This window comes from Centruroides vittatus, unplaced genomic scaffold, assembly GCF_030686945.1.
Source record: "Centruroides vittatus isolate TY-2023 unplaced genomic scaffold, ASM3068694v2 contig_134, whole genome shotgun sequence".
NCBI classification, from domain to species: Eukaryota; Metazoa; Arthropoda; class Arachnida; order Scorpiones; family Buthidae; genus Centruroides; species Centruroides vittatus.
Window position 1 is genome coordinate 1,198,989 of NW_027120852.1, and position 27,260 is coordinate 1,226,248.

The 27,260-nt window shown below is 31.4% G+C and overlaps 1 protein-coding gene across 1 annotated transcript in view; it reads right to left on the minus strand.

The window, feature by feature from the left end:
• The window catches only part of LOC136990717 (fap1 adhesin-like), a 150,942-nt gene that overhangs the window by 43,873 nt on the left and 79,809 nt on the right, over positions 1 to 27,260 (minus strand). Inside the window, exons 29-38 of the mRNA XM_067289137.1 lie at positions 26,582 to 26,632; positions 19,266 to 19,316; positions 19,098 to 19,148; positions 17,283 to 17,333; positions 11,606 to 11,656; positions 11,470 to 11,520; positions 6,899 to 6,946; positions 6,747 to 6,794; positions 6,529 to 6,582; positions 6,378 to 6,428 (exon numbers count right to left, since the gene is read on the minus strand). Of these exons, the coding sequence (XP_067145238.1) occupies positions 6,378 to 6,428; positions 6,529 to 6,582; positions 6,747 to 6,794; positions 6,899 to 6,946; positions 11,470 to 11,520; positions 11,606 to 11,656; positions 17,283 to 17,333; positions 19,098 to 19,148; positions 19,266 to 19,316; positions 26,582 to 26,632 (507 nt within the window). The remainder of the gene's footprint in view (positions 1 to 6,377; positions 6,429 to 6,528; positions 6,583 to 6,746; positions 6,795 to 6,898; positions 6,947 to 11,469; positions 11,521 to 11,605; positions 11,657 to 17,282; positions 17,334 to 19,097; positions 19,149 to 19,265; positions 19,317 to 26,581; positions 26,633 to 27,260) is intronic.

The following is a 27,260-nucleotide window of genomic DNA, read 5'->3' on the forward strand; positions in this document are numbered from 1 at the left end:
AATTTGATAATTTCTAGATTACCTGAATTAGAAAATGAAAATTTGCCAGTTAAGGAAGTAGTGTTGGAGTTTTTTCAGGATAAATTAAATGTCGATCAGGTCAGTTTGGACCGGTGTTATAGATTAGGGCAGCTCCAGATTAATAGAATTAGATTGATTTATTGTAGTTTTTTGGACTATGGTGATAAATGTAAGATTAGAAGAATGGCATTTAAATTAAAGGGTTCCAGGATATTTCTAATGGATGATCTTCCTCCACTAACCAGGGAGATAAAGAAAATAACTAATAATTTTGCTAAAGAAAAAAAGAGGATGGGAGCTGTAATTACTTATTTAAATAATCGAAATGCAGTTAAAGTGGACAATAAAATTTATAAATATAACATTGTCTCCAAGACAATGGAAAAGCTAACCTCAACTTGACTGGGAACAGGTATGAATGTACTTTCGTGGAATTGCGAAGGGGTTGTTAATAAACCTAACTCTTTTTGGTATTATTTGTGTACTTTTGACATTGTTTTCTTAATGGAGACGTGGTGGGATGGTAGGACTATTTTGTCCGATGTTGACAGTTTGGATAATTTTATGGTTATTCAGGAAGGAGGGTATCGTGAGACGGATAGAGGGCGTTTCATTGGTGGTCGGATATTATTGATAGCAAATTCGTTGAAAGTGAATATACTTGAAAAAGATAGGCATTGGGTTGTTGTGCAAGTGACAACAGCGCATTTGGTGACGTCCTTTTGTTTTGTGTATATAAGACCGGCTATATGGAATATTATTTGGATGGAGGTGGTTAGGTTGGCTGGTTGTTATGATTTGGATTGTCTGATCGGGGATTTTAATGCTCGTACAGGTCTGGAACCACAGGAATGGACTTTTGATTGTAATGAAGAGTTTGATTGGAATTGGACGTCAAGAGTATCGCAAGACACACTGATAAATAATCGTGGTAGATTGGTGTTGGAATTTTGTGAAGCCGCGGGATATTTAATTTTGAATGGTAGAGGTGCATCGAACTCTAAAGATTATTATACTTATGTAGGAGAAATAGGTTGCTCTGTTATTGACCTAGCTTTGGTCAAGTTGACTCGAATGGTTGATGTATCTAATTTTTCTGTATTGGATAAAGTCTATAGTAATCATTTTCCAATTAGAGTGACTTTGGATTGTAAATTCAAAAAGAAAACTAGAGTAGTGTGGAATAGGTCTAGAGATAGTAGAGTGAGAATTTTTTGGAAGGAAAAAAGTAAAGAGGTGGTGAATCATAAATACAGTGAGTTATTGTCTGCAATCCAGAGTCAGTCGATATTAACGTTTGAGATTTTGGACGATTTAATTAAATCATCTTTTTCTGATTGGTATCAAAGGTCAGTTGGAACTTGTATTTCATGGTTTGATGTCAATTGTAGATTGAGTATTGCGAGGAGAAACCAGGCGTTGAAAAGAATGAGGCAAGCCAAGATTGGAAATAGTATTGCTGTGTGTAATTACATTAAGGAGTGGAATATCACTTGCAATTTATGTAGAGCTAAGAAAAAGCTTTTTTTGAAAAGGATGAATAGTAATTTGGCATCTTGGTAAACAGTTCTGGCGATTTATTAATTTCTTTATTGGTAGGAAACGTAGTGAACTTCCGGATCTTGATTGGGTAACGTATTTTGCTCGGAAATTTTGTTTTAGGCAGTATTTACCAGATATTGCTGTATATAATTGGTGTGTGAATTGGCAGGACGAGTTGTTGGATACTGAGATAACGGAACAGGAAGTTAAAAAGGTTTTAGTTTCTATGAAAAATGAGACTGCTCCAGGTATAGATGGTATACCGATGGAGCTGTATAAGAATCATCCAGAGTTGGTTGGATATTTGGCAGGTTTGTTCAATAATGTCTATCAATCAAGAATAATTCCATTGCATTGGTGTACTTGTAAGATCATTCCTATATATAAGAAGGGGCGCAGAGATTTTCCGGAAAATTATAGATCAATTTCATTACTACTGACTATTTCTAAAGTGTTTTGTAAAATTTTAGGTAAGCGATTGGTAATGTGGTTGAAGAGGTTTGAAGTTCTTTTGGACTTCCAGGTTGGTTTCCGGTCAGGTTTTTCAACATTGGATAATATTTTTGTTTTATATGCTTTAATACAGAAGTCTTTAAGGAAGAAACAAGGCAAACTTTACATCTTTTTTGTAGATTTGACTGTGGCATTTGATTCCTTGGATGAAGACATTTTGTGGAGACAGCTATTGAAGATTGGGTTGAGTTATAAATTTGTAAATTTTTTGATTCAGTTATATACTAATACAGAGGCTTGTGTGTCCGGTAAAGAGGGTATTTCTAATCTTTTTTTTATGCTAAAGGGTGTGAAACAGGGTTGTGTTTTGAGCCCATTATTGTTTAATCTATATTTATTTCCACTGGTAAGTAAATTGAATGCTTCTGAATTAGTGGGTATTGATCTGTTGGGAACTGAGGTGACAATTTTGACATATGCTGATGATTTGGTAGTTATGGCAGACTCGCCTTTGGGCCTACAGAGATTGATAGATTTTTTGGAAATTGCATTACAGGAGTTAAATCTCTCGGTGAATATTAATAAATCCAAAATTATGGTTTTTCGAAACGAAGGAAAACATTCTAAAAGGAAAAATTGGTTTTTACAAGAGTGTAAAATACAAGTAGTTGATGAGTATAAATATTTGGGTGTATTCTTCCAGTCTAATGGACGTTTTTCTAAACATTTAAAGTATATTCATAATAAAGTGAATATAGGAATAGATAAGATTATCAAGGTATGTGTTTCTGGCAGATTGGTATGGTGGAAATATAAGTTAAAATTGTTTGAGGCTTTTATACAGTCAGTAGTGTTATATGGGTCTGAGGTGTGGGGTTTTGATTGGAAAGACAGAGATGATAATCTACAAATTAATTTTATTAAGCGTCTATATTCATTAAAAAGATGGATTCCATCGTATATTGTATATTTGGAGTTTCAAAGGGTTCCCCTTTATTTTAATATAATAAAAAGTAACCTAAGATGGGTATACAAACAGGCTGCTAGTAAGCTTACCAAGTCGACTAAATTATTATTAATTTCATTAAGAATAGCGTGGGGAGATTGTATTACGTCTTTGATGCAGAAGTTCGGTTATCAAATTGAGCCGACAATGGTCAATGAAACTATTGCCTCTGATATTTTAATGCGGCTTGCAATCAATTATGTAAACGAATTCAAAGATAGAGCGGCCAATTATAAATATAATAAGTGGTATCGGGATGTTTTTAATGATTGGGGGTCGCTGACTTATTTAAATATGGAAAGATAATTTTGTATGATACAAGCAGTGCTACATGTTTCTAAATGTTATACATTTAGACGAATGAGATCTCCGTGTATCGAGTATTATGAGTTTTGTGATTCTTACTTCAATTTTGATGCTTATCATGTGGTAGCTGAATGTAAAGTTTTAACTGCAGATAGACAAAAGTGCTTTGGAGAAGATTACTTGTCAATTCAATCAAATAGGCATCTGTTGCAAGACCATAACAAATATTACTGTATTTACAGGTTTATTACTAAGATAAACGATCAAGAGGATTGATTTGATTAGAATAAGTTATTTTATTCTTTCTTTTTTCAGAAATTTGTCCACCAGGTGGTGTGATTATAGTATTTAAGAGGACATCTGAGTGTTGGCTAGTTGGCAGCGTTTATGGTCGGCACTTTTGGGTGACTATTAATTAACACTTTACTATTTTTCAGGTATTTGTTTAATTTACTTTATTTTATTATCAGTTTTAGTTTTATATGCGTCGACCAATCGCTGCCACTTTCTTTTTTTTGTGTGTGTTTATTTGTTATTTGTCATTTTGTTTTTTTTGGGGTAACATTTATTGACTTTAGTAAGGATGTGATGATAATTTTGTACCTCTTTTTGTTTATAGATTGATTGTCACATGTTTCTTGTGGAAGACACTGTAATTTTGTTTTTATATTAGTATGTGTGATTGTAATACTTTTTTTGTTTGGTTCATTTTTTTGCCCGTACATACAGGACTTTCCTTGTACTATCAAATAAATAAATAAAAAATAAATATTTCTAACAGTCTCTCTCCAAAGGTGATCAATATGTTTTATAGAGACTGAATATGATTTTACCTCTCAAGTACATGTGAAAATATTGTGAGTTCTATATCTTTCTAGCAATGCCATATGTTGCTAAACCTGTTATATAATTTTTCTGTCAAAATTAAAATAAATTTAGCTAAAATTTTTTCTTTTTGGTAAATTTACGTTTAAATAATATATGCCTACTGGAGTTAAACAAACATTAAAAGATAAACAACACCTTTTTAACAATTCAGCAAATGTTTACATTTAAACATATGATTCCAGAATCAAGACAAGATAGAGCCATTATAAATGGGTATGTTAAGAATAAATTTCAAAACAATTGCTTCATTGATGTTATATGGTGATTTATAGTTTTCATAAAATTTCAATAAATTTATAGTTTTTGTCTTTTCAACTGGGTGTGAGTAGTAAAATCCAAATTAAATTATTTTGCAAGCAAAAGATTCTTACTCTCATTTGTCTTTGGCTTTTATCAGAGAACAGATTCAATTACTTCAAGCTTCACAAATCACTCCTTAATATTCTTCAAAATTAAACGAAAAGAAATACAAAGGAAAGATACCAAGTGCGAGTGTGTATCTGTCTAAAATTCATTGAAAAATGATTCCATTTCAGATGCTAGAGATTTGAATGCTAGCTTTGATAAAGTTGTGATAAAAGCTGCAAAATTGAAATTCTTACATTTTATTACAATTTATCATTCTTTACAATCATCCACAAATTTTTAATTTTTTTATTGAAATCAATAACTTTTAGTAACATCTGTATTTTCAAGTCATTGCATAGAACATACTTTCTTGGAGAAGACTTTTAGATTTTAATACAATGTATATAATGCTCTGCATATTGCAATGATTGATAAGTTTGATTTCTAGCAACCTTTAACTTTCTCCTTAAGAGCTTGTAATTGACTCACCTGCCATGTAAGTTCCACGCAGTCCTGTTTATATCATATATACCAAACTTCCAATTATATGTGCTAATTAGTGCACAGACAACTGGAATGCAGCCCTCTAAACTATAAGCAAGCTCGGTCAAGCTAATCTGATAGCACGCTCCACAAAAGTGAATCAAATATTAATTTTGTTTAAAATAAATTTTATGAATTCTTGGAATCAAGTAGTTGTTGCACATGTGTGTGGACATGAGCAATAAATGGATTGAACGGAACATAACACTTAGGTAACAAAAGTAAAGTCATTGCACATGTGCGTGGACATCTGACAAACAGACAAAAGTCCTAACATAAGCACTTCACCACTATAGTGGCGCGTGCTAAAAACTATCCAGAGATTTTAAGTGAACTACAGTATGTATACATCTCAACTCTGTTATGATATGATACAAGTATAAGTCTTAAATTTCATAAACTAAAATGTATATTTAGTCAATAAACACAAGATGTAGATTTCTTATATTTTCAAAAATATTGTATAGAAATATAACCAATAATTACTTAGCACTTTAACACTTCCTCCATCAATTATTTTCTTAAAAATACAAATGCTTACAAATTTTTTTTCCCTGTTTGTTTATCTGAGGAAGACCTCTGAAAAGGTCAAAAATGTTTGTATTTTTAAGAAAATAATTGCTGAAAGAGGTGTTAAAGTGCCAGGTAATTATAGCTATCTCATTTCTAGCTTCTGTGGATCTTTTGGCAGAAATTTGAATTTTAGGACTAGTAGCATCTTGTTTTCAACTATTTATAGCATAAAAGTGTGATTTTTAAAATATTATTTTCAAAATATTTAGTTTTTAATTCAGTATTTTCATTTCAATTATTAAGATCAGTTGTTGAGTAAATAATACAAATAATAATTAATCATTAATAATCAAATCAAAATACTTTCACACAAACCTTGAAGTATCTCCAGTAGAAAACTTTCAATAAACTATAATATACACAAATGTTTTTGATCGACGAATAAGACCTACATCACGTCTCAGTCGTGTTCCAAGTTGGAATGCTAGTCTGAACATATTTCAAAGTTCATGTGAAAGTAGTATTATATAGTTTTTTCAAGCCCAGTAAAAATTCTAAAATGAATTTAAATAGTTTTATGGAAAATTAACTGTTAATTTAATTTAGTGATTTCTTCCATAAAATTTTTTTTTAATTTTCAAGATTCTGAATACACATTTTATTCAAAAAATACATACATAACTACATTCAGTTATATAAATATTTTAAAATATATCAGAAAATTTCAGAATAAATTTAAAAAAAAGAGAGAACTTACTATTTGATGTAACAATTTGTTTTTCTATTGAGTCCATTATATAGTTTATCACTATAGAAAAATATTTTTAATGAATATATAGCAAGAAATTATTTCTATTATTCACTTATAATAAATTGTTATTAATATTCATTACTTCATTAAATATTACCATTTTTTGCTTCTTGTGACGTATCCAAATGTTTTCCTCTTTCTTCTGTGCTTACTTAAAAACGTGAAAAATTTTTAAAATTAATTGCTTTTTATTATCCTAAATTTTATTATAATAATTTGAAAATTAATATTCTGTAATTATTAAAGATAACATTTTTAAAATATAAATTAAAAATTATTACTATTACTACTAGAACTAGAATAAATGAATTCTACCAGAAAGTTTTGAATTCGGACTTTCCTCCAGTCTGACAGTTTGTTGAACTAAACAATAAATAACGACTAGATTAAAAAAATTACCAAAACCTCTCATTTACAAAAGTGTATCGATAACAGCAAACAAAAGTAATTTTAATTAATGAACTTACTTTCAGATGCAATTATTTGTTCTGCAGAATCTATAATGTTTTGAAGAACTGTAAAAAAAAATAAATCTTTATTTAAAAGAAAAATAATTATTATTAATAGCAAATCTCTAAAAATAACTTAGTATAAAAGATATAAAATTTTACATTATTATGTATATAAGGACATAAAAGGGACTAAAACATCCAGTTTATGTATAAGTTCCTTCTTGAGTAATTGCTCTAATTCATTTAAGTTAGTTTACACTGTAATATGGTTGCTGTCTATTGGTTCTAGTATATTAATGTCTCTTTAATCCAAAACTTGTTCGGTAGATTATCTCGCAGCATTACAGTTAGAAACACCTTGTTTTTAAAAAATTGGATTACAAATGCATTTCGGGTCGGTTTACGTTCCCGACCCGTTTATGCCCTTTTATGCAGCGAAGAGGGGTTGGGAATGTAAACCAACCCGAAATGCATTTGTAATCCAATTTTTTAAAAACAAGGTGTTTCTAACCGTAATGCTGCAAGAGTCTACCGAACAAGTTTTTGATTAAAGAGACATTAATATATAAGTTAGTTTAGTTCATTGAGATTTCTTCATTAAAAAGGTATATGATACAGTTATCCCTTGCTTAACAACTTCCTGAATTGTTCCTGAAAACTCTGTTGCAAAGTGAAAAGTCATTAAACAAATAAGCAAGTTGCATTAATTTCATTGGATAAAATTATAACGCATCTGACCTCAACCAAAGATATCCAAACAATTTTCACAGATAGAAAAATATATCAACTGAGAACAATGAAAATAAGTTTACATTAATTATAAACAACAATCAAAGTAAATAAGTACAATTTGAAGAAAAGATATAACTTATCATGAAGGGTATTTTCTGTACTCACAAAAAGAAAATAGAAAGATTTAATGATAATAAGTAGTGGTTCATGATAAAAGAGAATGAAGTCACTGTCCAGAAAGTTATGTAGAGTCAAGTGATCCACTTTCTGACTCCATGTATAAATCAAATGTAATCAATGATAATTTTCTTTTTCTTGATACTTTCGTGCTAAAAATTCCAAATATGAAAGGGTTTGATATATTCTTAGAATTGGAAATATCTCTGGGTTAAAGAAATTCAAGATGAAACTTTGTTTTCATTGTTGTAGTTTATGTACACATTGTTTTTTTTTTACTTTTTTCCCTATAGGCACTAATAAAGCCTTTAATCAGACCCATTGCAAATTTGGCTAGGCCCAAAACAAAGTGATCAGGTGATGAAGGGAGCATGACATATCTGGAACAGACCACCCTTTAAAATTCTGGAAATTTTCCAACTTGCCAGAGTTGTTCCTGGGTCCTCCAAAACAGTAGGCTGACACTTTAACCGTTCAATCATCTGGCTGTTCATATATCTTCATGAAGGATACCAAAGCATTGATGCCTATGTGATAGCATTTTTGAAAATCTGTATAATTAAAATAAATTATGAACAACATAGACAAGATGCATTTATCATATTTTATTTCTATCTTAGCAGAATCCAAAGTTTCCCTGATCTTTTCTTCTTCATCTTCATCATTTCCTTTTCTATTTTTTCATTTATCTTAATTTCAATCATTGTTATAACACTCAAAATTTACTTTAAAAATTCCTTTATGGCAAAATAAAGACTAAACACAATACTTTAAAACATAGAAACTAGACATACACACAACAGACTAAAGAGCATCTCATTGCCAGTTTTAGAATAAACTAATGAATATGCATTTTTATTAAAAGCTTTTTGGTTTAAAAAAAAATCATTATACCAAAACTAGTGTCTTTACTCAAAAAGTAGAATAATGTACCAAAAGCCATTATAGTAAAAAGTCATTATGTGTAATGCAATTAGAATTCAGATGGAAGATTGATCCTCTGGAATTGTGTGTATAAATGAAATATTCATTATTGAAAGGGGTAGGAATGTTTTAGGACTGACATAAAATGACGAATAAATATGAAATGTATAAATGGGTTTTGCTGTATTTACTTAGTGTAATCTAGATTATTAAATATATGAAAATATACCTATGCCTTAGCATAGGTATATTTTCATTAGGATTATTAAATATATGAAAATATACTATGCTAAGACATAGGTATATTTTCATATATTTAATAATCCAGATTACACTAAGTAAATACAGAAACGTGGTGTTCCGATGGGCAGCTCGCTGTCAGGCGATTTATGCAAGTTGGTCATTAGAAAGCTGGAACAAAGAATCATACCCCTCTTTAATTCAGATAAACATATTTATAGGAGGTACGTTGATGATATCTTTATCTTATGGAAAACTAAGCCCAATATAAACAGGTTTATCGATGCAATGAACGACAACCCATATGGACTCCACATCAAGCTTGACCAAATAAGCAACTCAAATGCGAACTTCTTAGATATCCATATGCAAATAGATGGCAACACAATATCCACTAAGGTCTATTACAAACCATGCTACACTCCTTTATTCATCCCTGCTGTTTCAGAGAACCCCTTCTCTTACAAGGTAGCTGCCTTCCGGGCTCTTACAAAAAGAGCGTTCACGCACCACTCCAGAATCGAGGACACCATATCTGAATTAGAGCGCATCCAAAACATAGCCACAAGACATGGCTATAGCCGTACATTGGTTCATAACCTTGCGTCTGCATATTATACACAATTGCATCGTACTGACAACACCAACACACGCACTAACGACTACAATACCACTCAATCACTTGTTGTGGTTGAATATAATAAACACCTAGACTCCATTTACAGGGAAATTGCTGCATACACCAACAAAAGGATCGCTTACAAGAGGCATAACACTATATATGACCTCATGCGCAATTCCAAGGACATCGTAGATAAAAGAATGGCACCGGGGGTATACTCTGTTCCATTATGGGATGGCAGATTCCAAAGAGAGCTTGTATACATCGGTTCAATGAAACAATCGCTGGACAAGCGTCTACGCAAGCCTAAGTATGATATTGACCGCAACAGAGGCACCACTGCCCTCTCCGCATATGCCTCGACCCCGGGCATAAGTGCTGATCTACAAAACGCAGAATTGATTAAACTCTCCCACCGATTGGACCATCTGCGATCCCTGGAAACTCTGGAAATATACAAAGCTGGACTGCGCACAACCTGCATCAATTCTAAAGATGCGTGTAACATTTCTCAAGCTTGGAAGTTTTGTTACAAAAGGGATGTTCCCCATAGCTCTATTTAATGTACAGTACATCCCTATCCCTTCGTTTATATATGGAATGTAATTACATTGTGTTTTTGCACCACACATATTACGTATGTCAACAACACGTATGATACCATGGCAACACAAACGCGCAACGGTTCTATTCGAAAATTTGAATACGTTCTGAAAGAGTTTTGAACTTGTAACGAATCTCAATATTTAGAACCTGAGGAAGACCGAGTTAACAGTCGAAAACGTTTGTTTTCAATTACTATTACTAGTTTTTTAAAAGGTTGTTGAGTGTGAATAAATAATTTTACTTATCTGTCCACAACAAGTGGAATCTTAATTCCCACTTTATTCAGGATTTACAGTTTATGCTAAAATTAAAATTGCTCCATTCTGAAGTTATTTTTCTGTTTAGGAAGGTTCCCATTTTAGAGAGATTTACTACACAACTTTTGAGTTTGATCTGTTCAGAACATGCATGCTTTTCTCTACTATATTTGATATACCACTACAATTAAAGCCAAAACTAATTTTGGTTGAACTTAGGGATCAAAAACATTTGTTTGAATAAAGTGTTGCTGGAAAAAATATTTAAAGTATTGTACAATTTGATATAACAAGAATCAACCATGAAACTCACAAATTAATCCTTCACAACAGTATCTCACTTATTTAGATCAAATATTATAAAAGGTAAAAAATGCTTTATAATAAATTAAAAATAAAATGCTGCCTGCAACTGTGCAATGGTTTAAAAATAGAGGCAAAAATTTTATATACAAAATAGTTATTGAAATAAAACAAGAAATCATCAAATATATCAATAAATTAAGAAATTATCATATGATTAAAAAAATAAGATATTGCAAATTATTTCAATGAACATATGAAAAAAACAATTAAAAAGTATACAATAAACACAATGAAGGAAACTACTTTCACTCCCATCTGCAAACTGACATCCAGAAACAGTAAAAAACACAAGATTTGATTCACCAGACATTTAAAAAAATACTTGACAGATAAACCAAATACTATCAGTGTCTGTCTTTCTCCTACAAACCTTACTGATTTAATTCTCTGTTAAATAAAAATCTATACTGTACAATTAACAAAACAGACTTTATTTGTAATTAAAATTAAGACAACCACAATCAGGAAGACACCAGACCAAATGACCAACGAAGCCTCTGCTATGTCTGCAAGGCCGCAGTTTAAAATTTCATTTTTAATTCATCTTAAGGTAGTCTTTTTCAACAAATATTATTGAAGAAAACATTTTGTCACATAATTATTGAGAAAATAATTTGTAAATAAACTTATATTTTCTATTTTATTATAATTATTATGCTTACCATCAGACGTAACTGCTCGATCTTCCACGCGACTAATGATGTCATCAAGAACTATACAATAAAATATATGTATTTATTAAAATTCTGTTTAAATAATAAATCATCAATTATTGTTACAAAATCTATTTTTACATACCTGTGACTGCAATCATTCGAATGTCCACCAGCTTAATTATATTTTCTAAAACTAAAAATTTTAAAATAAAGATAAAAAATGATTTATACTGATATGTACATATTGAGCCATGTGAAATCTATTTATTAAAAATGAATAAAATGAAATTTATAGGAACAAAAGAATTTCTTTTATTCTTACAAACTTCATAAAGAAATTTTCATAAGATAAAAGAAGTTTAACAAATAAATCAAAATTTTAGTAAAGAGATAAGATAAACAATAATAATTTTTCCAGATGAATATGTTATCTGTTATGTCATAATCTTATTTATGCTACAAATAAATAAACAATAATGAATCTAAGAAAAAATTATTTAATTTTATGAAATCTGCTTTACTAAATTGTAACAGGCTTTATCATCAAAACAAAATAAAGACATTGCTACATTAAGTCAACAAAAAATTTTAGTTTTTACAGAAATCTTTTTAGCTTTCTGGAAGCCCTCAATGGCTATTCAAATAGAACAGTTCAAGCATTTGGCTGCCTTAATCTAGCAATATCTTTCTCTCATTTAAGATGGCATCAAGTTCCATAGAGTTTGATGCTTTTATCACTAGTTACCTCAAATGTCACAAATAGTATATTATTAGTTATGTTACAGAATAATTACATGTCATTCAGCAACCAATAAAACATATATATTTGTGCCAAACAACTTAAAAACTATTATAAAATTTTTATTTGTGCATATGCACAAATATTAATAGAATAGAATAGAACGTTTAAAATAAAAGGTTAAAATTTTAGGCTTCATTAGCTAATAACTGTTTGAGCCCAGAAGCAAAAGGAGGGTTGGGTGTTGGATTAGCAACCCGTCCCTGTAAAAATTATTAGTGCCACGGAAACAGCAAGAATAAGCAGAAATTTTGATTGAATGAGTGGAACTTCGGCTCCAAGTAATATGTCGGAGGAAACTGACAACGGTGTCCGATGTCCAATGTCAGAAATGATCTTTACCGCCAGAAATATTATGAAAATTGAAACAAGGAATGTGTGTAATCTATATCGTAGTGGAAGACTCGCTCGACTATTATGGACATTTGATGAAAACTGATTGGACATCCTTGGCAAAAGTAAGGTTAGATGAATGACAAACAACTGAATCAGTAGTGATGGCAAGACCATTCTGTACATGGGCCATGAAGAATGGCATGAATGTGGAGTAGGTCTTATTCTGAGTAAACGAGCAACAAAAGACCGACTTGGATGGAAGTCCTTTAGTGATTGAATAATTACAGCTCGCTTTATCCATGGACACGCCAAAGCAACTGTGGTGCAGGTTTATGCACCAATCAACAATGCACAGGGTACAATAAAAGATAAATTTTATAAGCAGATCCAAGATGTCTTTGATGGTATCCCGAATCATGACCTGAGAGTCTTGATTGGGGATTTCAATGCCCAATTGGGCAGTGATTGTTGAGGATTTGAGACTGTGATTGGTGTTCATGCATCCTCTGCTTATATGAGTGACAATGGAGAAAGGCTAACATCGTTTTGTGAACACAATGGGTTTTGTGTTGGGAACACCTACTTTCAGCATTAGCTTATCCATAAGAAGACTGGGCGGTCACCAGATGGGTGCACTTTTAATGAGATAGACTTTATTTGTATTAGTAAAAAGTGAAGGTCATCATTGCACAATGTGAGGGTTTACAGAAGTGCAGATATTACATCTGACCATTACTTAGTAAGGGCGAATATTAAACTCACTCTTTGTAATCAAAGGCAGTTCATGCTAAAAAGACTGTTCATGAGAGAAAAATTAAATGATCCAATCATCGCTGAAGCATTCACTCTGGAGTTGCACAATCACTTTGTCCTTCTTAGAGAGATGACAGACATAAAAGATCTCTGGAGGAACCTCAGAAACATTACCATAGTGTGCACCCAAAACATCAGTGAAAAAAGTGAAGGAAGATGAAAGGATCAGTGGATCCAAGATCGCTCGTGGAAGTTGATTGATAAGAGGAATGCAAAAGTTAAAAGGGACCAGGCTAAAACAATGGCTGAGATGGAGGAACTAAGCCAAAAATACATCAAGTTGGATAGACATGTAAAGAAAAGCTGTCAGAAAGACAAGAAGGAATGGTTAAAATAAAAGGGTGCTGAAACACAGGAGGCTTCCAACCAGAACGACTCCAAGATCCTATACTGCACCGAGGAGTGGAGTGGAGTGTCCTCATCTCAGTCAATTCATTGACTAAGATGAGGACGTAACTCTAGTGTTCCAATAAAACACAAAAATGGGAAGCTTCTGATCACTCAAGATGAGCAGAACAAGAGGTGAATGGAACATTTTCAGAACACATTTAATCAAGCGGAACCAACCATCATATACAATTTCAATATTGAGGATACATAGGATGAGCTTCAGGTGGACACTGATGATATCATCCTTGAGGAAGTGGAGCTTGCAATTAAGAGTCTAAAGAATATTAGGGCAGCCCATGTTGGAAAAATTAAAGTTATTGTTTAACAGGTGCTAGCAATGTGTGGAGGTCCCAGAGGATTGGAAAACGGGCGATATAATCAAAATTCCTAAGAGAGGAGATATCTGTGAATGTACTAACAGGGACAGAAAGGAGGTATCACCCTTCTTTCTGAGCCTGGAAAGGCATTTTGAGTGGTCCTTTTCGACTCCTGCAGTTTGCTCTCGATCAGCACTTGCAGGAGCAAGCTGGGTTTCGCTGCAGAAGATCGCGAATCAAGCAGATCTTCTCCCTTCGAAATATCATCAAACAATGCATTGAGTATCAAAACCCATTGGCCATCAATTTCATTGATTTCAACAAGGCTTTTGACAGTGTTTCCCATGAGTCCCTCTGGTGGATCCTGCAATTATATAGTGTACTGACAAACTTTGTCATCACTTTCAAGGCCTTATACCTGCATTTGAGTTATTGCGTCAAGATTGAAGGTGGTCGTATGGACTTCTTTGAAATTATAACAGGAGTCAGGCAGGGTCGTGTCCTGTCCTCTTTCCTCTTCCTCATCACCCTTGATTATGTTATGTGATGGGCAGAAGAGTCCGGTGTGTGCATTGGGACGACGTCCACTGGTTTGAACAGGACCATCTCGGAGATTTGGTTTTTGTCGACAATATGGCCCTATTAGAGGAAAACAAGACAATGCTACAGCACATTACAGCCACATTGGGTCGGGGGAGACACAAAATTGGCCTCAGGACAAACACTGTGAAGACAAAAATTATGCATGTATGTAACACTGCTCAAATACAGAAAATGTTTGTGGTGAACTTTTTCTTTTATTTTTTTTGTCACACACTGGATATAGGTTCTCAGGGTATGTTATTTAATACACACTGGTGTTATGTGTTGTTGTTTACGATTTGAAGGAGATGGAGAGATTTACCTACTTGGGTAGTATTATTTCCCAAAATAGTGACACGGAAATGGACGTGAAGTGCTGCATCAGAAAAGCGATGACAGTCTTCTGGCAGATAAACAAGATCTCGTCCTCACCATCTAGCTCACTGAAAATCAAATTCCGCCTGTTCACATCCATCGTGATTCTAACAGCTGTTTATGCTAGTGAGTCCTGGAAGACATCAGAAAACATCAATAGAAGGCTCGAAGTCTTCCAATAGAGATGCCTACGACAAATCCTAAAGATCCGATATTTAGATCATATCACCAATGAAAAGATTCTCTGAAGGAGTGGAGTGTGCAAACTTCATAACATTGTTGCCCATAGAAGAGTCCAATTGGCTGGCTGCATTTTTTGTATGGAGAACAATAAGATTCCTAAGACAGCCATGAAATGGGTTTCCCCTGGTGCAAAACGACCACAAGAATACCCCAGGAATACTTGGCAGAGAACGTTTCTTCAATATCTGAAGATGCTCAATATAACTTGGGAGGAAGCTGAAGCCCTCACCCATGATCAAAATCAATGGAAGATAATTGCAGCCCAGTATGCTACCTAGCATTGGAACTACTACTACTACTACTACTACTACTACTACTACTACATGTGTTTCCTAATACAAATTTATTTAAACAAATAATTCACAAACAATGCCTCAGAAGTTTGAATCTGTTAAAAAAATAGACAGTTTAATTTTGCTTTTGCAAAGTTAAATAAACATTTCTTGATATTAAGTAACTTGAATAAATGGATGGATGTCACACCAACAATTTTATTGATCCCAGAGAAAGTTCACAAAAAAAGGCATTAAAGAACATTTAAAGAAACGTTTTTTATTATCCTGCTAGTGCTTTCGACGTATCTACAAACGTCATCTTCAGACAGAATCGGAATGAAATAAATTTTCAAACAAACTTTTTAAAAATTAGAACAATAACAGCGGGATAATAAAAAACATTTCTTTAAATGTTCTTTAACGCATTTTTTGTGAACTTTCTCTGGGATCAGTAAAATTGTTGGTGTGACATCCATCCGTTTATTCAAGTTACTTAACAAAATGAGTATCAGATATTCTTTTCTATGTTAAATCTACAAAAGCTGTGGCATAAGCTACATGCCCAGCTGGTCTTTCTGCTGAGGTGTAGAGGCCAAAATCTGGGGCACACACACACTATGTATGAGCGACTACCAGGATGCTATCCACCCGCATAACAGAGCACCAACAATCCATCACAGGAGGCAACTGTGACACCGAGCTGTCCAAGATGGTTGTACAGCACCAACATACCCCCGCTTTGGAACCGTGTGGTGATACTTAGGTGCTGTGGGGAAAGGAACTTGCTGTATATTTGGGAGGCCCTCTTCATCACAATGCTTTCTCCGTGCAACTCTCCTACCCTTGAGTTGCCCGGAATTTGGATTAGCCTATACAAGCGGTTAAAAAACCTGCATTAGTCCTGTTACCATATGCACTAAAGTGCATGCACGATGTTGATTTACGTTTCTAAGCTTTTTGTTAAAAATGGCTAATTGTCGTACCAGATTTCTGTTTTGTAGGACGCATGTGCGATGTTGTTTTTAAATTTAAATTTAATTTAGATTAATTAATATTATTTTAAATTTGAATTAATATTCTAAGCTTTGTATTGCATTCCAAATGACTAATGCTACTCTCGTTCTCTGCGCAGTGTGACGCATGCGCGATGTTGTTACGCATATTTTAATTCTAATGCTTTATATTTTTAAATTTGTGTTGTTCCAAGTGGCTAATGCCGTTATTGTTCTAATTTTTAAAAAGTTTGTTCGAAAATTTATTTCATTCCTATTCTGCCCGAAGACGACATTTGTAGATACGTCGAAGGCGCTAGCAGGATAATAAAAAACGTTTCTTTAAATGTTATTTAACGCCTTTTTTGTGAACTTTCTCCGGGATCATTTTTTGATATTAATTTTACAAAATCCTTGGTTTACAAGCCTAGATTAGAAAATATCAAAAAGCTGAAATAAAACATTCAAAATAAATGTGCTTAAATCAATATTTCTCTTTAAAAATATTAGAGAAATGTATGTAAAACAATTATACAACCATAGAATTTTAATGGCAAGCAACTTGAATATTTAGATAATGAGAGTAAATTTATTCTTTTTTAGATTTTTTTTTCCTTTCAAGTCATCATCTGAGATGCCCTGTTTATGAAAAATAGCAATTATGTTTCCATTTAAAACAATAAAATGTAAAACTTACCTTCTGTTGTTGTTATTTTCTCCTCAACAGAGGTAATTACTTCTTCTAATACTAACAAAAAATATATATTTTGTTGAAAAATATTATTTAATACAAAAATCGAACTTATTGATTTTTGGATTAAATTATATTGCTATATAAAAATACTTTTTCATAAAATATCCTCATTCAAATTTGTTGATGAAAACAAATTTGAAGATAATAAAATATATAAAAAATTCTTTATAAAATAATAGAAATAAAACTATTGGCAAAGAAATGAAAATATTGTTTTTCAAATGAATAAGAGAATGCAGAGGAGAAATATTGCAAAAATCAGCAAACATACAAAAGATGGAATCAATTTTTAACTGAATTTCTAATGAATATTTCTTTACAAACAAGTTTGACTTTTCTAAAATTTCTCTACACACTTAATTTCTGTTATATCTTTGCTACTTATAACTTCATTTCTTACAACATTCCAAAATGATAGGCTGTACAGTATATTTTATATATTACATAATATTTAATCAAATGACTTTTACATACATATGCATATTAAGCTAGAATATCCAAATTGTGGTTAAATGAATGCCATTTGAAAATTAGTTGCTCACTAAACAGCCATTACAAATAATATATTACTATGAACTTTATATGTGTAGAAGAGTTTCCAATTCAGAATTTTTGCATAACGTAACTGATAATGCCTTCAATTATGCACAGATTATGAATTTAAATTTATTCCAGGTCCTTATTCTGTCAAACATTTCTAAATTAAATTATTTAATTATTAAAGTTACTAGTAGATGGTCATATTTAAACTGACAACACAAATTAGTCAATTATTAAATATTCGTTACTATATGTGACAACAAACTGACCTTTCATACATTTCCAGCAGCAACAGCATTGTAAAGGAAAAGGCAAATGTTTTTGGCCATGTTCAGAGGCTTGTGTCAGGATTCTACAGAAGGTTTTCTTCTTTTCTGGCTGAACTTTTAAAATTTAAAACATTTAAAAAAAAAATAACATTCTGGAACAAAAATTTTTAAAACAAACTGCTCAGAAAAGAAGAAAGTCTTCTATAAAAGCCTGAGGCAGCCCCAAACAAAGTTTTGTTTATAATGCCATCACTGCCAGAAACATACAAAAAGTCAGTTTGTTGTCACTTATACAGTAGTTCCAGTTTTAAGAATAATTTTATTTTATACTTGTTATTAATTTCAATGTAACTTTTTTGATGAATTTAAAGATAATACATTGAAATTTATGTAATAGCCAGTACAAGATTTTAATCTATGAAATTTTTAAACTAAGTCACAAAGTTTTATCGAGATGCACATAATTTGAAAAAATTACAATAAATTCCTGCTTTTATGACAAAATTAATTCTTGGAAAGCAATCGTTACCTAAAACCATCATATTTCCCATAAACTCAGTGTCATAAATTAGCACCACACTCCTAAAAGTGTGGTGCTGATTTCTTAATATGGTTCAAATACAGTTATATTATTACATAAAAATGACTAATAAAAAAGTCACATTTCATAACAGGAAAGTAATGACCATCTCAGAAGCAAGAGTTGTAAAGTAAATAGTTATAAAAACTGGTTTAATATGTATTATTTCGTGTATCAAAACTTCCAATGTATTTTTTTTCCACAATCATTTATTTAAAAATTTAACTTTAAATAAATTCAAAATTATTTTTTTAACTTTTCTACTAAATTTTAAACATAAACAACAATATTGTCAAAAACTTATTTTATTTTATTTAGTATATTATTATGCAACAATATTAAGTCAAATAAAGATTAGTTTAAAATTACCTTCGGAAGATGTTATTTGATCTTCAACCAAACTAATCACAGTTTCTAATGCTGAATAAAGTAAAACTTGATCAAAAAAATATACAATCAACACACATTTTAATACTTGATTTTTACTATGACTAAAAATAATCATATGTTAATACAAAAGAAAATGTTTAAACTCACTTTCTGAAGTCGCTAGATGATTTTCAACTGTAGAGACCATGTCCTCTAATGCTGTGAGAAAAGGAAAAAATTAAACACATGCAATAAACACTTCATTCATTTATAATAAAATATTGACAAAATATATATTTATTGGGGGGTGCTGCTTGCTGCGAAAAGTGTTGGTGAACTTTTTGTGAGCCTATTTTGAATTTTAAAATTATGGAAAATATTGAGTTTTGGATAATGGTGTTTGAGTTGTTGTTAATATTAAGAGGAATCAAATTAAATCCCGGTCCTGTTGATCGTACTCCACTGCATTCACAGATTCAATCGCCGGTATCTACTGTAAAGCGACGTCATTCTCCGAGAGAACCTTCCTTGAAGTCGGCAAGACTGGAGGATTTTTTCTCTTCAAAGATAGACTGAAGTAAGTCCATCCCTAGGGAGATTATTTCATATTTGGACAACCAATTTGATAAGCTTTTTTTGACTCTAAACGAGGTTGTTATGAGGATTGACTGGTTGGTTAATTTACATAATGAACACGACCAATGATTAACCCAGCTGAAGGTTAAATTAGAAGAAATTTCCACACTTAATGATGACATGCAGCGGAAAAATAGTTTGATCTTGCATTCTATAGACAAGGTGTCGAATGAAGTGAGAAAGAAAAATATTTTGATTAAAGGTTTAACTGATTACAGTTCCGATTTGAATAGGAAAGTGCAAAACCTGTTTTCTAAACTGATAGGTGAATCAAAATCAATTCCAACAGTTAAGATAGTGAAATTTAACCAATCAGATACTGTATCGGTGGAATTACAGTCATTTACAGACAAAAAATTAATTTTTTGTAACGGTAAAAGGATAAAGGCAAATAATGCATTGAAGAATATACAAATATTTGATGATTTATGTCGACGTTCAAGACTGAGACAGAAAAAAATACTGCCTTTTTTTACACAATTATACGCTGGAAGGCAAAAGAGTTTGACTGATGGCTGATGCTTTGCAGATTGGCAATGAAAGACATACTTACGACCTAGATAGAGGAGAATTATTAAAACTTGATTTTTTAGTGGAAAATTAAATGGCAAATTCTCAAAATCTTCATTCTCTGATCCAAAGAAGTGTACAGTTGGATTGAAAGTTTCAACATGGAATTCTCAGGGTACCCTCCTAACTAATGTGAATGATAGTGGTTTTGTTAAACACATTTCTGAAACTGCTATTTTGGGACTAACCGAGACTTGGTCTACAGCTCCATTGTGTTCGAGAGTTAAAAGCCTTAACTGTAGATTAAAAGTTTTTGAGGTAATGGCTACTAAAAGTTTAGGAAGAGGTAGACCTTCGGGCGGGATACTTCTAGGTATAAACAAAGACCTGAGGGAAGTAAACTTGCTGCTGTCATGGCAACATATAATGGTTGTTAGAGTGAAATTTAACTGGTGGCAAAATAAAGGGCTACAAGAAATGATGGTTATATTAGCATATTTTCATATTCCTGTCTTTGAAACTTTAATTGTAAAATTGGAAGATTTGACTTCTGATTATACTTCAGATTATGATCTTCTGCTGATGGATGATTTCAATGCACGAATTGGCTTGACTATGGACACTATTTATCAGGGGGATGTGATTTCAAACATTCAATTATCGAATGATAAAATTTGCAATAAAAGAGGAAATTTACTTATTGAACTAGTGAAAACTTATAATTTATACATAATAAATAGTCAATACTCTTTTGAATCATCAGCAGACTTTTCTTATACTTTCAAATTGGGTGCTCAGTAATCGATTTAGTAATCTTGAGCGAGAGTCTGGTAGAGAGATTGCATAAATTTTTTATTTCTGAAGATTATATGTCTGACCATCATTTGGTCATTTCTGAAATCCTGATAGACACTGACGAGGCTAGAAAATCTAACTTGATTGAAAAGAAAAAAGAACTAATCTGGAAAGAAGACAAATCCAGTTTATATTCTGAAACAGTTTTGGCCAAATATGTAAATATTGTCTTAGGTGATGGAATAGAGGACAGATATTCTGCAATTCTGGACTTGATTAAGATTATACTTGGGAACGACAAAATTACCGTCTTCAGTTTGGTTTGACAGAGACTGTAGAACAGCAAAGAAAATAAAAAAACAGGACGCTGTGGAAATTTTGAATATTCCATAATAATGAAGATCTAATAAAATATTGTGATTCTAAAGCAATCTTTCATTCATTATGTAAGACTAAAAAACACTACTGGTCAAATATTAGTAGACAGTTGCAGTCTGCATGATCTTCTATACAGTTTTGGTCTATTGTTAAAAGATTCACCTCCACTCCCTTAGCACAACTTTTACATATGCACAGCTCCATAGTCCGGGCACCAAAAACACCAAGAATTTTCACATTCACCAAGATGCATGAGCCGGGAAACCAAATACGTCCAGTCGTCAAGAAATTTAATTCGCCAACATTTTTGATTGAAAAGGGGCTAGTTAAATTCTACCACGATAAAGCTACCATCCCTTTTCCATTAACAACTCATTACAGATTATAGAATGCCTCGGTGACATTTCGCTAGTAGAAAAAGAATACATGACAGTCTTAGACTTCAAAGCAATGTATCCATCTATAAAAATACCTCGTTGTTTTTGTGCAATAAGGGATTTCCAGTTTGCCAACATTGAAGATGCACATAAACATCACAATCATATACTGGAACTTGTGCATCTTGTATGTTATACATCATTCTTTGAATTTGAGGATAAGGTATACTTACGTGGAAGAGGTGTGCCTACGGGCAGTCCCATTTCAGCAATACTTTGTGAACTAGTGGTGCAACAACTAGAAAACAACATTCTGCCCAAATTCCAACACCTCATCATCGTATATGCTAGATATGTTGATGATATCTTCATCTTGTGGCAGAGAAAACCAAACCTGCAGCAGTTTTTAAAGGCAATCTATGATAACCCCTATGGATTACTCCTACAATTAGACCAGGAGAGTGAAACAACAGTAAACTTCTTGGACGTTTCTATCTCTTGTAAGACGATGAAATCTGGACCAAGGTATACAGGAAACCATATTTTCAACCTCTGTTAATTCCATATAACTCTGTTGATCCCTGGTGCATAAAATTTGCAGCATTTAGATCCTTGATTAGAAGGGCATATACCCATTGTACCAGTATACAAGACACAGTATTGGAGCTAAATTACATATTAAACATTGCAGAGCAACATGTTATCCAATAAAAATAATACAGAAATTGATCGCAACCTTTCAAGCATCAAAAAGTCAACATGTATCAAAAAACCAGAAATGAAGAGTTGTTTTAAATTATATCCCATCTTTAAGAAACATGCATAAGAAAGCGGCCAAAGCTAATGACGTAGCGATAGTATACTGATGCAACCTGACAATCTTCAGGATTTTAAGGAATGATAAGAAACCATATAACTGTAATTCATCCGTGGGGATTTACTCCATCCCAATAAACGACCAGTGTTTCAAATCAAAACTGTTCTACGTGGGCGCCACTACACGTGATTTTCAACGACGACTTAAGGATAAGTACACAATTGATAAAACTCTAAATAATATGGCACTAGCAGTTTACTCACAACATCAAGATATACAAGTACAATGGGAGCAGGCAAACATCATATCTAATATACACACAATGAGATATCTAGAGAAATTGGAAATCTATAAAGCGCACAAAAAATTGTCATGCATCAACCATAGGGATGCAGACAATTAGTCTACAGCATGGCGATCTGTTTATGAAAGTTAATTGTATTAGGCGCATGACGCTCCATTTAGGAAAATTAATTTTATTGGACGATATTCATTCATTCAGTGTTATTTTATTTTTAATTAATATTTCTGTGATTATTTATTAACCTCGGCTATTTATTTATATATTTATCTTGGAATTTTTCTTAAAATCTCAGAATCATTTTTAAAATTTAAAATTTTCGTATTAGTGTTCTATTCTATCGTAACTGATGTAGATTGGTAAAACTGATCAAAAACATTTTTATTTTATTAAATTCATTACTGGTTCTTTTAAATGCATGATTTTTTGATCTACCAGATTTCTCCAATAAACTCCAAACATCCCATTGTTACAGATTAACCTACAAAATGATGGTTGTAGGCAGATAGGTAGATTAAATCCAAAAGGTCAAAATAAGTAAATTTTATAAAAATATGATCTAAAAAAAGGATTAGGGTTCTTAGAAAAGTTTGGTTTCTTGTAAATGCATATTTGAGATAAGAAACAAACAGTGAAATACCTTACAGTTAAAAAGTAAAAAGTTCAATATTGTAAACCCAACTCTCACAACTGCTGCAATAATTCATTTTAGTTCAATCAATATTAATTCCAGAGAAAAAGCTAGCATATAAGCTCTATAAGTTAAGGAAGTTAAGGTTGCATTTTTATAGACAGAAAGTTGCAATGAGTGGAAGATATATTAATCAAATCTTTATTGAACTTGTTGAAGATTCTTCCACAAGTCTTTATTAGTCTTGTAGAAGAAATTTCCCATAATCCCCTTTCACATTATTGTGAAGGAAAATTAAATCATCATTCACAATAATGCCTGCAATATTTTGTCATGTTATGTTGGCATAATATTTAGAATGCTTGCCACATGTCTAATTAAAAATCAGAACAACATATCTCAGTCATTATTCAGTCATTGTTAATAAAATGAATGTTAGATGCCTCAACTGCAGGAATGGGGAGTTGGCGGAAAAATACATGACTCCCGACTCTCCCATCCCTGCTCAACTGACCCTCTTTGAGCTTATAGTCAATTACTGCAATCCTGTTTGGATGCAGGTTTACTTTTTATTTTGGATTCTTTCTCTATTTTAGATACAGGTCCATGAAATCAACCTACCTACTAATCACTTTTACAACATGGGTTACTCCTTAAAATCTTCTAAATTGATAATATAAATAAAATTATTCTGATGGAGATTAATGTATTAATATTTTATACATAATATTTACATTTATTTCCATTTGATGTTAAATTTTTAAGCATTTTATATATGTTTTTATTGATTATTTTTAAACCAAAACCATTGCATAATGATGTTCTAACTGCAATTTAAAAAAAGTAATCTTTTTTCTGTTTGTTTGCCCAAGAAATGTGTTATTTTATCAAAAGTATTTGCAAAGAAGTAAAACTTGTTTCAATTTTTGTATTTATTTTATTTTCTTGAACATTAAAATAATCTTTAACATCAAAAGACTGTTTATAGGACAATTACAGTAGCCAGAAGACCTAACAATGTACTGTACAGTACTAGCATTCTGAAAATCTAATTTTTTTGTTTCAACTCAATATTGTTTACTTCAATATTATGTTTAGGTATCAAATTGTCTTTCTAACAATATATAATACATTGTTGAAAAGATAATTTGATATATATTTGAGATCTTTTTTCAATCTGAACTCTCTTACACATAGTTATTAGGCATCTGGTTGTTAAAAACAAAACACACAGATTCACCAATAGATCAGAATACAGTCTATTATTTAATTGGATAGCTATCATTTTTTAATACCTAAGTACATTCATTTAGCATGCTGTTAATGAGTTTCTGCAACTCTTGTTACAATGACAAGATGCTGTGGGCAATTTGCAAGATGCAGTCTCAATCAATGATCTTTTGGATGCCCGGTCAACTCCATTTTTTTTTAATGTGAACCTTTATTTTTTAATGCATATTATGATTCTATATAAAAACAAACTATTAACTTTTATCTAGAACATTTTTTCTGAAAGATACACTTATCAGAAATTATGAGCATTTGAAGTTTTTTCCAGCCACCACACCATGCACACATGCATGAATCTGTGGATAAATGTAAATATTCATCAAAGAAAAGGAAGAAAAATGCTTTAAAAATCATTAGGAAACTATAATTATTTGGTGGAATCATTCTTTTTCTTCAAGTAATGAACTAATATAAAACTCATGTCACAGCATGTTAAATCCATCAAGCTTGTGATAAAGAGGAGACATTGATCTCGGCTAATTTTTAATATGTATCCTCAAACTCGGCTCAAGATCATTTTAAATTTTCTCAATACATTTTTCATGCTATTGAACTTTTAACAGAGTGTTTAATTAACACGAGTTTCCTTGCCTCTCACACTTTTCTTCTGTTGCAAATGATGTTCAAAGACTTTGCCCTTTTTTCCACATGTATAAATCAATTCTTTATTGGAAATGTCTCACAGCTAACAGCACTACCTAATGGTGGGGAGTCCTTCACAGATGCATGCACCTAGAGCAGTGGCAATTTATAAGTTCAAACACTCATAACTTCCAATAAGTGCACCTTTCAGAAAAATATTTTAGATAAAAGAATTTTATCTAAAATATTTTGATGTAGAATTGTAATATGCAATAAGAAAATGGGAATTCACATTTAGGAAAATAAAGTACACCCTATTTTACCAATTGTAGTGCCATTTTTAGAGAACCCTTAAAATCGAACATTTTTGATTTAATGAATTTTTTGTAGAATGCATATTTTTCAAGCTATCACAGTGGATTGATTAAAATGAACCCTGTATAAATTCAACTAAAATTATGAGATATACTTTAATGGAGTGTGTTACGTAGCTTTCAAATACTTTTGAGTTATCTCATTTATCTTCAGGAAAACAAACACCACCACATTATATGGGAACCCAAATAGAGAACTTCAGATATTTTGAATACAAAATAAAAGTAAAAATAAAAAATTAATAATCAATAAATAAACAAATAAAATTATTAACAACAGTAAGATAAATTAAAATAAAATGAGGTGATGTTATTTTATATGGATTTTACAAAAGTTAACTAGAGAGCACGTTAGCCACTTTCGACGCCTTGCTAAATTGTCCGAGTCTCTACAGTCGACTACGTTAGTTGCTAAGTCGGAGCGAAGTTGCAGCGAAGTGGCCGGCTCTAGACAAAAGAGACTCGAGTATCTCTACTTCGTCCCATACGGTGTCAAAGTCTCCATCTAGCAGAGTTTGCACCAGCGTGGTATTTTCTCTTCCAGACGAGTGAATAATTTGTAACTTCTTGACAGCTTTGTAATAACTGGATGTATAATCCATTAAAGGATATCTCAGTTTTAGTTGTTTATTTGCTGAGTTATAATTTATTAATATAAATTCAAATTATCTAAAATGTTGCATTAATATATAAATATATTGTTTTCAATGTATGACAACATATTAATGTATAGTATATAAAAAGTATATTATTAAACTATTTTATACAAATATGAAAATATTTGAAAATTTACTTTCAGAAGTTATCATTTGATCTTCAATCTGACTGATTACATTTTCTAGCACTGAAAAACAGAAAAAAATCTTGCTTTAAAAATATGTGAATAAAATTATACACATGAATATTTCTTACTAACTTCTTAATAATAAATTTTTAAAAACAAAATTACAATTTCTGTACAGCCTTTTAATAAATGAGTAATTAGTGTGAAATTTACTAAATCATCATTTACTGCTAAAAATAAAACATAAAATATATCATTCTAGTTACATTAACATAAAAAGAATAGTTTTGTGAAAAATAATTTATGTATCATCTAAACGGTTTGCTTGTTTTTATCAAATCTCTATATTAAAAAACTTTGTAATTTATTTCATTTCTACAATTTATATATTAGGTAAGCATATGCAGGCTAAATTAATAATCCTAAATATAAAGATATTATATTTTAAATTTCAATTTTTTTTATCTTGTAAGAAAAAGTTGTAACATAAATTAGTAGTAACAGTCTATAAGTTATTACATTCTATAGATATAATTCATGTAAACTTGCATTAATAAATGTTATATATAATCATTTTTTAATTATTATTCATAATGATTTTAAATTCATATAAAATAATTTAGTAGATAATACCTAAAACTAACTATAAAATTAAACAAAATGATGCATTTAAGTGAATTCTAACAAT